General features: G+C 39.1%; 1 protein-coding gene across 2 annotated transcripts in view; it reads left to right on the top strand.

The window, feature by feature from the left end:
- GSK3B (glycogen synthase kinase 3 beta) overlaps positions 1-15,097 on the top strand; it is a 149,309-nt gene that overhangs the window by 82,127 nt on the left and 52,085 nt on the right. For both annotated transcript variants that reach the window (XM_042031729.1, XM_042031728.1), the window contains exons 4-5: positions 10,469-10,579; positions 13,473-13,603. In XM_042031729.1, the coding sequence (XP_041887663.1) occupies positions 10,469-10,579; positions 13,473-13,603 (242 nt within the window). The remainder of the gene's footprint in view (positions 1-10,468; positions 10,580-13,472; positions 13,604-15,097) is intronic.

Below are 15,097 nucleotides of genomic sequence, written 5' to 3' on the forward strand. Positions count from 1 at the left end.
TGCAAGTATTTCCATGTAGGTGGCAGCATGTGAAGATAACTGTGGGATAGCATGCGTGACTCCTGCCCTTTCTTGCAGCTCTCAGGAAACACCTGCAGAAGAAGCTGTAGCAAACACAAGCTGCGTGTTAGCAGAGCAGCTTGCCACAGCTTTTCCTCCATGGACTAGGAGGTATAACAGGTTGTTGTTCTTGCCTTGTAGCAGACTGGTGCTCTGCTAGGAGGAAGGGGGCTGGAGTTTTTCTGCTGCTTGGGAAAAGCTCTAGGCAGCAGCAAGTTGGTGTTCTGCTGAAGTTTATGTGGGAAGGAAGGAGAACTTTTCTTATCATGTTTTTGTCAGTTTTGGGAAGCAATAACATCTTTTCCTTTGTGTTACCCTCATAATAAAACTTTCTGTCTGGGGAGTGGAGAAGGGAGAAGAGTGTAATGTCCCACCTGGTAACCAGGAAGGATGTGTAGGAAGCAGTTGCAGATACAGATGATACGTCCCCAGAGGTTTATATAAACTGATTATTGAAACCAAGTCCAATGGAAAGAGTAATATAAAAATTCAAGAATTATGTAGCAGAAAATGTTTAGTGATGAGCTGGGCTTGCAGTTGTTGACTGTCTTTGTAAGGAACTTGATAATCCTCTGCCATTAATCTGTGTTTGTGATAATTAAGTCTAGCAGTGATGGGAAAATCTCAGAGGTAACTCTTATCCTGCTGATGTCTTTAATGAAATTTTGATACTTATATATCAACCATTCTTTTGCATAAAGATTTTCATGCCACTGTGCTTACTCCACCTGTTCATGTTGCTTGGACTTCTCCCTTCCTCCCTGGTGCTTGACACCCGCTTCTCTAAGCCCAGAGACTTTTCTTTCTGTTTTTTTTTGTTTGTTTGTTTGTTTTTGGCCGGTGTCCAAGAAACTTAAATCTGTCTTGATTTAGAGATACTGCAAAGGATTTCTCCAAATCCAGTCAGACTGGCACTCTTTGACAGCCATGTGCCTAACAGTCACTTTAGTTCATTTTAATTGCTAGGTATTTTTAGACACTGGGAAACCTTAAAACTGGCTTCATTCTAGCAAAGCAGGGTTTCATTCTTGATTAGAAAACTGGAAAAGTATCAAATAGAAAAACAAGTCTAAAAAGCACTTGCTAGTAAGACCATTCCTTAGCCGCATCCAAGTTGTAGCCCTAGTCTGTACATATTTGGAGCTCTCCATTAGCTGTTTCTGCAGGCTATCTGTGGAACTGGTTGAAGGGTTTGAGCTCCCTATCTTTTCTTTTTCCTTTTGATGAACTCTCCTTTTTATGTCTCCCATTTGCTTAAACTTCTTTCCTGCTTTTGACAAAAGCCATCAAGCCTTAGCAACATGAAAATCGTGCATCAAACATGGCTTTGGCTGATTTATTTTCCTTTCTTTTTTGTGACTGGATGACTCCCTCTTGTCTGAGCATCTTTGAATTTGTATTGCCTTTATATGGCAAAGTGTGTATGTGTATATATATACATGCACGCATATATTTATACCTTTATGTGTATATATAGATATAAAAAGTTGTTCTGAGTACTGACTACATATTAATCATGTTTGACTAATGATTTCTAGTCCAAAAGAGCTCAAAGGAGGTATGTAATTTATATTAAGATGACAGTTGACAGGCTTGGCATTCAAGTTGCTGCTATAAACTATTTCCTCCTTGATTCATGCTTTTTGAAAGTTTACAGACATTTGTCAGACCTGTTGGATAACCCAGTTTTTTTCAAAAGTCTCTTCCTTAATGAATTTTTCAGAGTAGATTCTGATTTTTTCTTCTTTTGAGGCTGTATGAGATATCTGATAGCAGGGCACTGACTTTTGTAGCTGTAATGTGCTTTTCAGTAATCTAAAATGTGTAATTAATTATATCTGGTGGAATGAGCCAGAGGGAAAGAAAAAATAACCAAATAATGGGTTAAATTGTGTATGAAAGATTTTCCTGGTGAAAATAGTCACAAGTCTTTTCCATGCTGTATTTCTGATTCATGGTTTTCTAGGTAATTCTTGGAGAAAATGGGCAAGATTTTAGGGCTAGCCAGCTCCACTGTTTGATAGGTTTGGTATTATGCCTTAGAATAAGATCTGGAACAAGATGCCTGGTTTGCCTGTCAGCTTTCCACTGTAGATCAGACTGTATTAGGAAGGCATATATTTCAGGGTTGATTTTTGCTACATTTCCTTAATTTCAGGAACTGCTTCGCATTTAGCATGATACAAAAATGTAGGTCTTGATTTACTTTTGCAGGGGGAGATGGTCTTGCCACCTGTCCTTTCTAGCCTAATTCTGCTGAGAACCTCTCAAGCCATGTTTCCAGGCAGGGGAAACATGAATATAGTAAATAATTCCTCTGACTCCTTTGCTTAGAGTATTCCCTGATGTTTTACAGAATGACCTAACTTCTTAAATCAGTGGCTGTCAAGTAAAATTACTTAGGCTGTGTAAAACCTGAAAAGAGTTCCTAACTCCACTCTTTTTATCCCTCACTATTTCTGGTTAGGTCTTTGTGGCATTTCATAACTGCCAGGCTTGTATGGATATTTTTGAGTGTTTAATAGACTGATTGATCCATACTTGTGTCCAAAAGAGGATGAAAAGTTACTGGAGGCACTTGTTTCTGCACCAAATCATGTAAAAGTAAATACAATTTTTGTTGAGTAATTGCACCTGTGGTTATGTCCCTTTAGTTTTTCCTCTTTAAGGCTTAGTATTCAGAGGAGTCAAGCACAAGTGGAAGCGGAGAGAGATCACAAATAGGCAATATGCCGATGCTTTTTTGGAGGCTGAGCTGGCCCTTCTGCATGCTGTAATTGATGTCAGGTCTTATTTATCCTTGGCAATAAGGGCATGTAGCCAAAAGTCCATGAAGACTCAGGATGGAAATTTACTCCCACAGACTTAGGCTGAAGTTTAAAATGCAGGAGATACATGTTGAGCTGCATCTATAAGCTTCTGTGCACTATCTCGTGCTTTGGCAGCACTGTATTAAACTGCAATGAAGAAGTTTGGAAGAGGGCAACTGTCTGATTTGCAAGCTTTTGGTGTTTATTTAAGTTCATATCCTTCTTACATCTTCCACCTTCAGAGAGATATGAACATTCTTTCTTGCAGGAGTGTTCAGATGACTCCTCGTGTAAGGATCATCCATTCTGTTCACTGTTGAAACAGGAACCATTTGGTTTCTTAGTTTAACTTTTTTTTTTTTTGTTTAAAGAGGAGGTGCTGCATAAAAAGGTCAATTAAAAGAGCCTTGAGCCAAATTTTGCACTGACAGTCTATGTGAATGCTTTGCACCAGCCTAGTAATGTGCTGAAGGGCCATCACTAGAGATGAATTTAATAACTGCCATTCATTCAATCCCTGGCAGATCTTCTGTGCTGTCAACAAAGGAGCAATTAATGCCAATTATGAGGAGTTTTGTGATGTTGGTATCTCTGTAGTCCTTGCCTGAGGCCTGCCAAACTCATTTCAAAAAGGGCGCCAGTCATCATATAATGATTATCAGTTACTGCTGTTAGGGTTCGCAACATGCTGGGAATTTCCTTAGTTGTAGTTATGAGCAGTCTCTGTTTTTGAGTAGGTTTTGTTATTAGAAATAGCAGTTTTATCTGCTGTAGTGGTAGGGCTTCACAGGAGCAGAGTAGGCAGCAGTGGCTAGATCATCCTCAGTGTGGGAGGTGCCTGCAGTGAAAACAGGAAGCTCAGAGATGTCTCTCTAGACCAGTGAGCCATCCAGTACATCTGGCTGGTCGCTCTTCTGTTCTCAAGTCACTCCTCTGACAGCTCTAGCTTGTGCTCTCATCTTCTCAGTGTTGGATAGGCTTTACGAAAGCAGCTTGTGTTGTTTGTCCTGAGGCAGGCAGGTAGTTTGAACCATTGCTGTGTGTTGTCTTGCCTGGCTTTTTGTCATGGATATATCCTGATTCAGAAATTCCTACTCACTCTGGAAGGTAGTGAACAGTCAAGAAAACAGTGGATCTCCAAAGACTCTGCTTTTTGTTTCCATCACAAGGTATGCAGGGCAGTCCAGTGATCTGAACATCATCTATTAGTTTTCATCTTCCAACAGATTTATGGCCAGTTTATGGCACAGTCCCTGCTTGGGAGCTGGGGTTCAGATATCCACAGATCACTCATGTCAAAGACGATAGCTGAGTCCCACCTTTTAGATGTTAGGCAGATGTTTCCAACTTCGTAGAAATTATTTCTCCTTGGAAGTACAGCTGTAAGCTTAAGGACTTCACAGGGCAATAATAAACAAGAATCATCCAGGAAATTATTTTAATGTGTTACCTTTTCCTTTATGGTGACCTCTCTTTAGAGGGGAAAACTAGGTCAGAAAATGTCTTGTTTTTTTTTGTTTTTTTTTTTTTTTAATGACAAAGAATGTCTTAGTGCATCACCTAAGAACCTAGATTCTTTCATTGATCAGAGGTAGACAATGTAAACCAGCTGGCTTTGAACAAGTCCCAAGAAAGTTCTTAAATAGGAATTTTATTGGGAGGGCTGGCTTCTGGCCTTATGCTACCATCACAACTGATCCAGTTGGCAGTTCCTACCTACATAACATGACTGCTTTGCTGAAGAGTAATGAGCATTTACAGAGCAATTTGGTAAGTTTTGACAAGTAGGCATAGGAACAGAAGTTTTGGGACAGATCTCAGTCACGAAGAGTGAGGGACTAGGAAAGGAGATACTTTGCCCAACATTTGCAGTACTCTTAGAAAGTATTGGTATCTTTCTGAACACTGAAGTTGAGTCTCCAACTGTTCTTACATCCCTGCGTTTATCTGTGTGAAACTGCAACTACATCTCTGGGCTTATACTCCCTTTATTTTGGTGTCAGCCAAAGCTCTGTTTTGAAGTAGATGTGGTTGTAAACTGAAAGTAAAAACAGACACACGTAGCCACTGGATGTCACCGTTCCTTCATGCAAATAAGGTCAGCTAGCACACCTTCTGCATTTTCAAATTTTTCTTTTGTATCATGTCTACTCAGTAGTTAGAGTAGGAAGGCTGCAAATTTTTGCTTTGTCTTTGAAAGTGTGTCCAAAGTCTTTGTATCTTTAACGTACAATGTCAGCCTTCAAGATAAGAGAAGGAAGGTGGGTCTTGCATGGTGCTTGATAAAGGGGTGTGAAGTGTGTGGTGGTTGTAGCTTTAAGAAAAGTAAAATAACATTTTTTTGAATGTAGGGCAAAAACTGTGTGACTTTGAACCTTTTGTGTTGTCTAAATCTGAACACCTAAGTCAGGGTGAGTGGCATATTTTACCTCATGCTGACACTCTAGTGTTCAAATAATGCACTCTCAAAAAAGGCATAGTCTGCACGAAATGCTGAAAGGCATTTTCTTGCTTTCCAACTCAAAGGTAAATCCCTCAGGTGCTTTTTGACACAACCCTTGCATAGCTGCATCTTCTCAGTAACTGCTTGGTGCAGCACATACCTCCGGAACATCATCAGTGGGGTGCTGTCATATGGCAGTAAAGAAAACATCCTCTTGGGTGAACTTACTGGTTTATTTACCTCATGTAGCCATAATACTGAAACCTTGGGATAATTTTAATAATGAGAACTACATCTTGGAGGCATATTACTTAATTTTAGGCATATGGCTTGTCTGTGTTTAGCTTGAATAGGCATATAAAGCAAGTTTCTTCGGAGTGCAATTCCACTTTCGCTTCTCCAAATGCAAAGTTAGTTTAAGAAACTCTTGTATTGTTCACCTCCTCTCAGTTGTGCTCATACAGTTGATGAGGTGGAGTCCATCGAAAACAAGTGAAAACCCATCAACAAACCACAGCAGAAGCACTGTCACGCTGTTACTGATCTGCCGGGAGATCAAAACTGAAATGAGCATGTTCATCACTTTTTCCAAATGCTGAGCAGTAAATATAGTCACCCTAGAAGAGAGAGCACCCACAACAGTTTCTTAACCTTTTTATCCTATTACTTGATGTTCAGAGAAGTTTTCCTTAGATTCTAGGTAGGCCTTGACAGTTCAGGAGTACTTCCAGTGTCTTACTAGATGCTGTCATATTTTCAGAGTAAGAATTTTCCTTTTGCTGTCAGTCTGATGTTGGCATGTATGACCCCCCTGGTTTCTATCGTCATGGTGGTAAATAGGGGAACTAGTTGGACTGTGACTTAATATTGGTTGCTGCTTTATATATGCCCATTGTAAATGTAGTGTGTCTGATACATGAAAGTAAAAGCTAACAAAAGCTTGTAGAAACCACTCAGGATCAATTTGAGGTTTGTTAAGGTAGGGAATGATCATAGAGAAGCAATATTTTAACTTTCACTGCAAGGAACAATCTAGAAAAGTGAATCTTTGAATTCAATAGCTATTGTTTTATTTTAATTCAATAGCTGTTTCTTTATATTGGCCTCAAGCACAACTGGAGGGTGCTTTTAACAGATTAGTTATGAGGACTGAAAGACAGAGGAGTTTTAAAGTGGAGTTTGAGACCTCCATGCAACCTTTCCTTTGTCAGTAAGGTAATGTTTTCAATTTCACTCAGTCCTCAGCCACATTGTGTGTAATGCTCATGTACTTTCATCCTGTTTTGTCTCCAATTTCTGGCACAAGAAGAAAACCAAAATTGGTAAAATGTTTTGGCTCTTGTGTCCTAGTCTTTCTCATGCCTCTTATTATGGTATAGGTTATATTACTATTTACTTGTATGAAGTATTTCCCACCAAAGTGAAGCAGTGTCTGAATTGGTGGTTCTTGAATGGCACAGAAAAGTTTGATGGCAAAGCAGTGGTTATTTTGCTGTGGCTCATTTTGGAGCAGTGTTTGTCAACTGAGGATTTATCTGCCAAGTGACAAAAAGCAGCTTCTAGCACTTGATGCAGTTGCTGGTACATGAGCCGCATTGCTGAATCCTAACAAAATACTTGATCCTGGGTTTCAGGATCTGGCTTTCTGCCTTTCCCCTTTTTTATTTCGAAATGTACATGGTCATAACCTTAGCAGCAAGCACAGGAGAATATAAGTACACATAAGCATTTGACCTGCAGCAGAAAGCTAGTAATCCCAAGGTCTGTAAAGAGAAGTGAGTTATTTAATGACATCTTGTGTTTGCTTTCTGTAGTTCATATGCTGCAGCTTCCTCTGGACTTTTCTGTTCTCTGTAAGCCATTTCAGAGATGCTTGTGACAGTTGGGTTACCTTGGTTTGTTCCCAGACCAGCAGTTTTGAAACAGCAGTATGGAAACAAGTCACTTGTGGAATATGTGGTGAGGTTTCCTGCAATGGAAAGATAAGCCTTGATCGTCCCAGTTGATCCTCGAGCAGTTGCCCTCATTTTACAAGCTCTTTGAGCTAACCCTGTTTCCTATTGCAATACATCTGGGTCACTGGAAAAATATGTGTTTAGAAGGAATGCATGAGGTAGGCAAACCAGGTTACATCATGCTCAGAGCTTGTTAGGCCATGACTGCTTCCTAGCTTGTCCTGAATCTTGTTCAGGGGAATCCAGGTAACTTGGATATTATTTTCACCCAGTTTATGCTCACTGAGGAGGATAAGGGCTTGTGAAAACTCTTTCCTGTATGTTTATCAGACCAATGCCAGGTGACATCAGGAGGATGTCACTCAAAACACTTGAGTAATCTTTAATTCATTATAGTAGTTATTAAGAGAACTTCAGAACTCAGTTGTGTGTGGTAGGAGTGGAATATGCTGCTACTTACATGGCCAACGGCGTAAGCCTGCATATTGAAGCTGCATATTAAAGTTCTGGGTCCTTCAAGTGGTACATCAAAACTTGTTAGTTGATGGGGGGGAAAGGTGTTCATGTGCCTTTGTGTTCTGTGGGATAGATGTTTACACAGGAACAGTACCACACAAAACTCATGCTGTTTGTACAGGTACCGTGGATAGCATCAAAACTCAGAAGCAAAGCGTCCATCTCTTAAGATTCAAGTATCTCAAGGTTTTTTGTGCTTGTGTTATGTCATGCTATTGAACTGATCCCATTTTTAATAGAACATAAAATTAGAAATAAAAATGGAGGCACTAAAAGCAAAGCAAAATGATATGAACTAGAGAGTTGTTCTGTAATTCTCAAATCTCACTGTTGCGAAGAAGTGTAGAGAGGGTTTACTGATGATATGTTTTACTGTTTTACGTGTCATTTTGTTTGTACTATGCGAAGATGATAATAAAATCACTATAATTTAGTTTTTACTCATTTTTTTCTCTAATCTCTCATGTAAATCTTTTTGATACATGAAACATGAATCCTTGCATCAAAGTTGCCAGTGTCAGTAACAGTACTCAGTGCAGTGATTTGTCACCAGTAAGACTTTCCCATCCTCTGAGAGGCAGACATTTAGCATATTCATCAGGTTGTATCTACGCTGAAGCAAACAGAATTCATATTCATGAAGCTGTTTTCTCTCATGGTTTACAGATTGCCTTACCAGGCATAAGCTAACTTTGGATTTTTTAAGACATTTATTTTTGGTATTTTATAACTAAACCTTGAAAGCTCTGACCTAAGAAGAGGTGGTGGATGAATTTGAAGTGAGAAAGAGTCAGGGAAAGGGCTTGAGTCAGGGAAAGAAGACCTTTTCTTGTTACAGGGTAAGTGCTAAAATACAGGGTTTTTTCTTGCATACATTTGCACATCTGTGGAGTTCCAGAGCCATCTGGTTTTCCCTCTGCATTGCTGGTGGTTGTCCCTTCTCATCCATTTAAACAATATTCTTTCCCCCAGCCTCGTCCCTAGAAGCCTTCACATTGTTCCTGGTTCCTGGGATGGCACTGGGAGAAGCACCAGCACAGGCAGGGTTTCGGAGGCTGCTGCTCCTTGTCTGTATTTGAGAAGTATGATAAGACCTGATACAAGTTGGTGGTCCATTGACATTTGCTTGGTGGTGTGCTATTGCCACTGTCATTTAAGCAATGATATTAAGAAAAGAGCATCTTTTTGTAGGGAGGAATTACATAGGTAGTGCTATGCAAGGTGACTTGGTCTATTAGGAAGTATTGGTAAGGACAATTAAATGTCCTGAAAATACAAGCCTTTAATGTCAAATAATGATGAACAGAGATCTTGATTTCTGAGCCTTTAAAAACACATAAAAGCTGCAGTTCTCTGCATATGTATTCAAGGTGTGTATTTCCCTGTGTGTTACCGTGTACCAGACTGCTGCTCTTTGCTGTGGCAGGACAGCAGAGCACTGTGAGAGTAACACACGTCACTCTCTGCTTGAAGTGATGGGTCAAGTCACAGTAGTTAGTATTAAATTGCTGTAGCTAAATGAGGTTTGGGTGTTAAGGTATGGATAGCCAGCAGGTCTTCTGACAAGGGACTCCAGTTGAAGACTTGGGAGTTCTATGCTGTTTCCATCCATGTAAATTCTCTGTTGTCTTTCTCTATAGAAAGTTCTAGCTGATGATATAGTGGGCGCAGGAAAGGTTACTTGTAGTTAATCCAACTAGCTTTCAAAAATAATTTTTCATGCTGATATAGTTAATTATACCCACCCCCCAACATTAAATGTATTCACAATCCTGATAGGATTTGCACTGAAGACTGCATTAAAATATCAAAAGTCTCTTTAAGACCTGTTTTACTGCTGAAAATTCTCAGTTTTGCAGTTAGGCACTATATGATTATAGTACTTTGTCATTTAAGTCCTCTTTGTTCCTTCTTTCCTTTGCTAATGTATAATAAAGTACTTTATAATGTAACAAGGTACCTTATTATAAAGCTACTTTTGTTGTTTCTCTGTGTTATGTTCCCATGAACCTCTAGCCTAATCCTAGATACTAAAAATTATACTTGAGACTTTGGTTTTGGCTTGTTCTCTTTTGCCATGAATAAGTTCATATGTTTAAGTTGAAGATAACTTCAACATCAAAATACATGTAAACAGAATGGTTACAAATGTTGTCACTGGCTTACTGTCTACAAATGGTTAATATGTTTTAATCTCTTAATAGCTGCGAATTCAGTAAGATCAAAGTAACATTTCTAAAAGATGAAGGTTGTTTGAACTTTTTTTGATGTGTTGTTGTTGGGGGCTGAGTTTTGAACTTTTAAATTTGCACTTCTTGGGTTTTGGCAGGTAAGGGACTAAGGAGTTAATAGGCTGCTTTAAATAATGATGCAGATGTTACCTTGAAATACTCTCCTAATGAAATTATTGACTGGGCAGAACAATTATATCCTTGTCTCCATTTATAATCAAAAAATACCTTACATTGGAGACCAGAATAATTAATATGACTTAAACATAAGTTTGACAAAAGTATTAATGCACGAGTGCAAAGCCTAAATAGTTCCATGGCAGTTCACATGCTAAAGATGAGACTTAAAAAATGTCCACAGCTTTCTCATCTTTAGGTTTTTCTGAACACTTTAATTGTACTTCATGCTTCAAATCTAGTGCTGATTTGTTTTTCTTCTCTATTCTCTTTCAGAAAGATGAGGTGTACCTCAACTTGGTGCTGGACTATGTTCCTGAAACAGTATACAGAGTTGCCAGACATTATAGTCGGGCCAAACAGACACTCCCTATGATTTATGTCAAGGTAGGTAACTGACAGATGTGGTTAAGTGAAGAAAGATATTATAGAAATAGACTGGATACTCTTTTCTGACATAATAGTAGATTTTCTGAAATTTTTGGAAGCAAATCTTGAGACAAGGAAGAAAAATTAGAGTTATTAGTTGTTATGGCAAAAGAAGAATAGAGGGTTGAGACTTACACAAGCACTCCCAATTTCTGACCTTACAGAAATCTTGGAATGGGTTGGGGAGACTGAGTGTTTTGGTTTTGAAGCAGCTTAGACAGACACTAACACCAGCCAGATTAGCAGCTTTCAGTTTCCTGAGATGATGAAGATATGTTAGAACAAAGGTCAGGAACAGAAAGAGGATGTCAAGAGGATGTTCCCTAATCTGTTATCTTCCCCTTTTCCTGGCATATGAGTAAGACTTCATGTGCTTTTGTTGTGAGCGTGAAAGGCACATTTTTGTCTCCCCTTGGAGCTCCTTGGCTTGTCTTCAAAAGCTACATGTGGTAAGATGCTTGTATGCACATTGTAGTTTCAGAACCTTACTCAAGTTGCCTACATCTTTTAACAGGGGTTAAAATAAATAAAATGTCTCATTTGCTGTCAAACATGGGACCCATCTGGGCCTTGTAGTTAATTTCATGTATTGTGACCACAGTCCACACACCAGTGAGTGATGATGTTTTCATATGGCATTAACTTGTTAACATGACATACAGGTAATATTAAATGGAAATTACCAACAAATTTTTTCATGATGCATATTGATTTCTCCAGACTCATCTTTAAAAGTGTAATGCTTAATGTAAGGGTTGGCTTAAGAAAAACCTTGAATTTGGTTGAAAGAAGATGAAAGTTTCAAAGGTGAAAGCCTCAAATAGTAATTATTTCAATAATGAAGTTTTGTACCATAACTGTATGCATAAATTGTAAATGGCATGTCTCTGCAATAGGCATTACTGGTGCACAGAATTTTATCATCCAGCAGACTGCAAGGTCACTCTTGTTTGGTCTGTTGATGGAACAGCTTGGCTTCAGGTTATATGCTCCCCAAAATCTGTAGGCTTGGCTTTTGATATATTGTTTATATATCTTTTGTCAGTATTCTTGCCCTAATTGTTCTCTGTTATGGGAACTTCAGAAAATTGTTCTTCCTTACACTTTCAGAGAAAAATCTGCTTCAACTCTTTCATCTTGGGCCTGGGACTTCCTGTTCCAGGTAGCCTGGAAAGCTATTCTTAGTTTTCTGCCAAGGCAAGCCATGTATATAATCCTTGTATTTAAAAAGATCATGTTACCTTGATGTCATTGAGGATTTTGCAATTTTCCAGGCATTTTGGTTGCACAAAGGTCAGATCATACCTATTCGTTCACTTCTGATTGATAATTAGGCAGGCTGAGAGCTGCTTTTCCCTGGGTAACAAACTGTTAAAAAAAGCTGCACAGAAGCTGTTCTAGTAATGTTCTGGTTAATTTTCATTTGCAGTTTCTAACCTGCTGTAAGGAGTCCTTGGAAATTTTGGGTTTGCTGTGTGGAGATGAAAGGCATACTTTCTGAATCCCACATGTGTTGACTTGGCCCCTCAAGTTAGAGCAGTCTTTTGCATTATTTAGCAATGCACTTGCACAATACATACTTAAGGGACTAGAACAGGCAATTCGGAAAAAATGTTTGTTTGCTTTTCTTTGTGCAGAGTTGTGGTTTTCAGAAACAAGTATGAAAACCAGAGGCCTAGAGCCAAAATTCAAGCAATTTTCTTCCCGCTCCTACTTTCCTGCCAAACAAACAACAAAAAACAAGGAGGAGCGAAAGTGTGACAACAGAGATAGTGGTGAAAGAGAGGCAAACATGACCTGATATCAATATCAAGTAATTGCACCTGGTTTTATAGACTGTTAAAGGTGAACTGTGGAGAATGTGTTTATAAAAGAAAAGTGTGGAGGTGCGTCTCTAGTACAGTGTCCTGCCTGTAGCTTGATTTTAAGTGGAAACTTGTGTGGACACAACTGAAACAACAAATAACCTGACAGCCTTTTGTCAACCTTAAAACAGGGCTTTCCATGCCTTTATGACTATATGTGCTATACATCCTTAATTGTATCCAACAGCTCTTTATTATCCATAACCAAAAGTGTGTAGCTCCATCAGCTGGCCATCCTTCCCTTGCCCTGTAATCTTGTCCTGTGAAGTTCTTGGCTTCGTAATATCTCCCCTTGTTTTTCAAGAGCTTTCTTCCTTGTTAAGGGGTTAGCCAGCCCTGGAAAGTGGGCAGAGAAAATTCTCCCTCAGCATACTTGTTTGTTGTGCCTTGCATAAAATTATTCTGAACAGTTGGTTTTATTTGCCTTCTGTTTTTGTCCAGAGATTTGAAATTAAAATGACTCTGTCCCCTCAGCAAGAGACACTGGGAGATTCACTTCAGTGACAGGCTGAGACACTACCCTTGTTTTTGGGCAACATTTAATACAGCTTCATCAACTAAACAGTTTTCTTTTGGATTTTATGGGGCATTTTTTTTAGTTGCTTGTTTGTTTGGGGGTTTTTTAATATCCTGGAATACTTCACTGCTGTGAAGAGGCTGATTTGTAGAGCAAACTGAAACACCTTAATTTTGTGTATGCTTTTTATGATTAGCAGTATTTACAAATGTTGGAAAACTGGCACAATTATTTCTTTGGAATTATGCTAATTATGCTATCTGAAAGGACACATAAAAAGATTTGAACCACGTGTGTGTGTATGTAGCAACGGGCGTGTGGGAAAGGTATGTAAATACCTTGCCCACCTTCATAGCCCTGCTAGGCATTCAGTATGGTCTTTTTCTCAGTGATTTTTGTTTTTCTTCTAATAAGGGTTTGTGCTAAACTAATTGTTTACCCTGATTTGACTGGTATTTCTGTGTTCTAGTTGTACATGTATCAGCTGTTCCGGAGTTTAGCCTATATCCATTCCTTTGGGATCTGCCACCGGGATATAAAACCACAGAACCTCTTGCTGGACCCTGATACAGCTGTTCTAAAACTCTGTGACTTTGGAAGGTAAGCACATCTGTGGCCTGAAACCTGGTGAAAAGATCTTCCTTCAAAGTGAACCTCAGTGCAACTTTGCCAAGAAATCCTCTGTGTCCCTTAGAAGGTCTTTATTTGTAGCTTTAAAAGAGGAATTACTTGTAATCTATTTTCCCCTCAAAGTGAGTTCAAAGTGCTGGCAAGGAAGAGCTGAAAAGGGATATTGAGAGGGAGGGAATTAAACTTCAAGCCTGTTAATTTTGCAGGTATTAGAAAAATAAAATAAATACCATGACATAGGGAAAATACTGCACCGTGGAAAACAGAAGCAATTATTGCAGTGAAATGTGTTTGGGCTAGAGAGGACAGGCTTGGTGGCATTGTCACTTAAAAAGGCTGATACTACACTAGTCAGTCTACTAGCATGTACAGCAATTCACTTAATGCTGCAAATACCATAGAGGCTCAAAATCAGAAGCAGCACTTCCAGTTGAAGCTCTTGGATAGTGGACATCTATGTTCTAGTTTCCAAAGGCACATTTATTTCCAATATCTACTTAGACTCACCTTTAGAGTCCAGCCCCCATCTTAGAACTGCTACAGAAATTCTGGAAATCCGCAATGAGACAGGACATAGATTTTTGTCTGGGAAAGTTCAGTCTTTAGATTGTGCTGTAACTTTGCAGACTAAAATAGTTGGGGTGTATGTGTGAGAGGTCACAGAAGCTGCTGTTGCTAAATTTGCTTGCCCATAGTGAGTGGGAATGTCATATGGGGGTTATTCAAGCAGTGCGTAGTCATGGCTGGTGCCTCAGGATCTCCTCCTCAGCTCTACCTCACCAGTGTTGGAGCAAAATAGGAATCACACTGAAGCTCAAAAATGACAATGCATGAAAAGGGAGTACTTACTATTTTTTATCAGTGGGAATTTGTTAACTGTAGTTTCTTTATATAAAACTGAAAACTGAGACTTTTTAAAAAGGATGGTGGGAGTCCTTCTTCGCTGAAGGCTGAGGAATGTCTGGAGAGCTGAACACTGGATTTGGCTAGCTTGCTACTCTGCAGTGTTTGGTGCTATTTAGGTGAATGTCATATTTCCAAAAGTTTTGTCTTCCAGGTCCTTTTTGTCTAGCACTTGTTAATTAAGAAGGAAGTGTAATATGCCGATAGACTCCTGTTCCCAAAGTAATGTGTTCTTGTGGTCCATTCTTTTGTTGGATTCTTTCAAAGATAGTGGTTGAGGCAGTACTGTAGGTTAGATCCTTTGTGGCTGATTGAATACAGTATAAAAGAAACCTTCATCTTAATCGCGGACCATTAATATGTAAATACAATGGCAAAGGCATTTTTTTCTTTGTCTCCTCATACCCCTTTTACCTCATGCTACACTTCCTTAGGTAGCAAAGGGGAGAGCATTGTGATGGAAATTAAAAACCAAACAAACAAAAAAGCAAGCCAACAAACAAAAAACCTAAACAAAAATACCCCGCTCGGTCCTCGGGAGTGTCCAGAGCTTTTGAAACT

The sequence above is a fragment of the Corvus kubaryi genome, unplaced genomic scaffold (assembly GCF_017639235.1).
Source record: "Corvus kubaryi isolate FWS band 111438036 unplaced genomic scaffold, C.kubaryi_AGA036_p1.0 37341, whole genome shotgun sequence".
Lineage (NCBI taxonomy): Eukaryota > Metazoa > Chordata > Aves > Passeriformes > Corvidae > Corvus > Corvus kubaryi.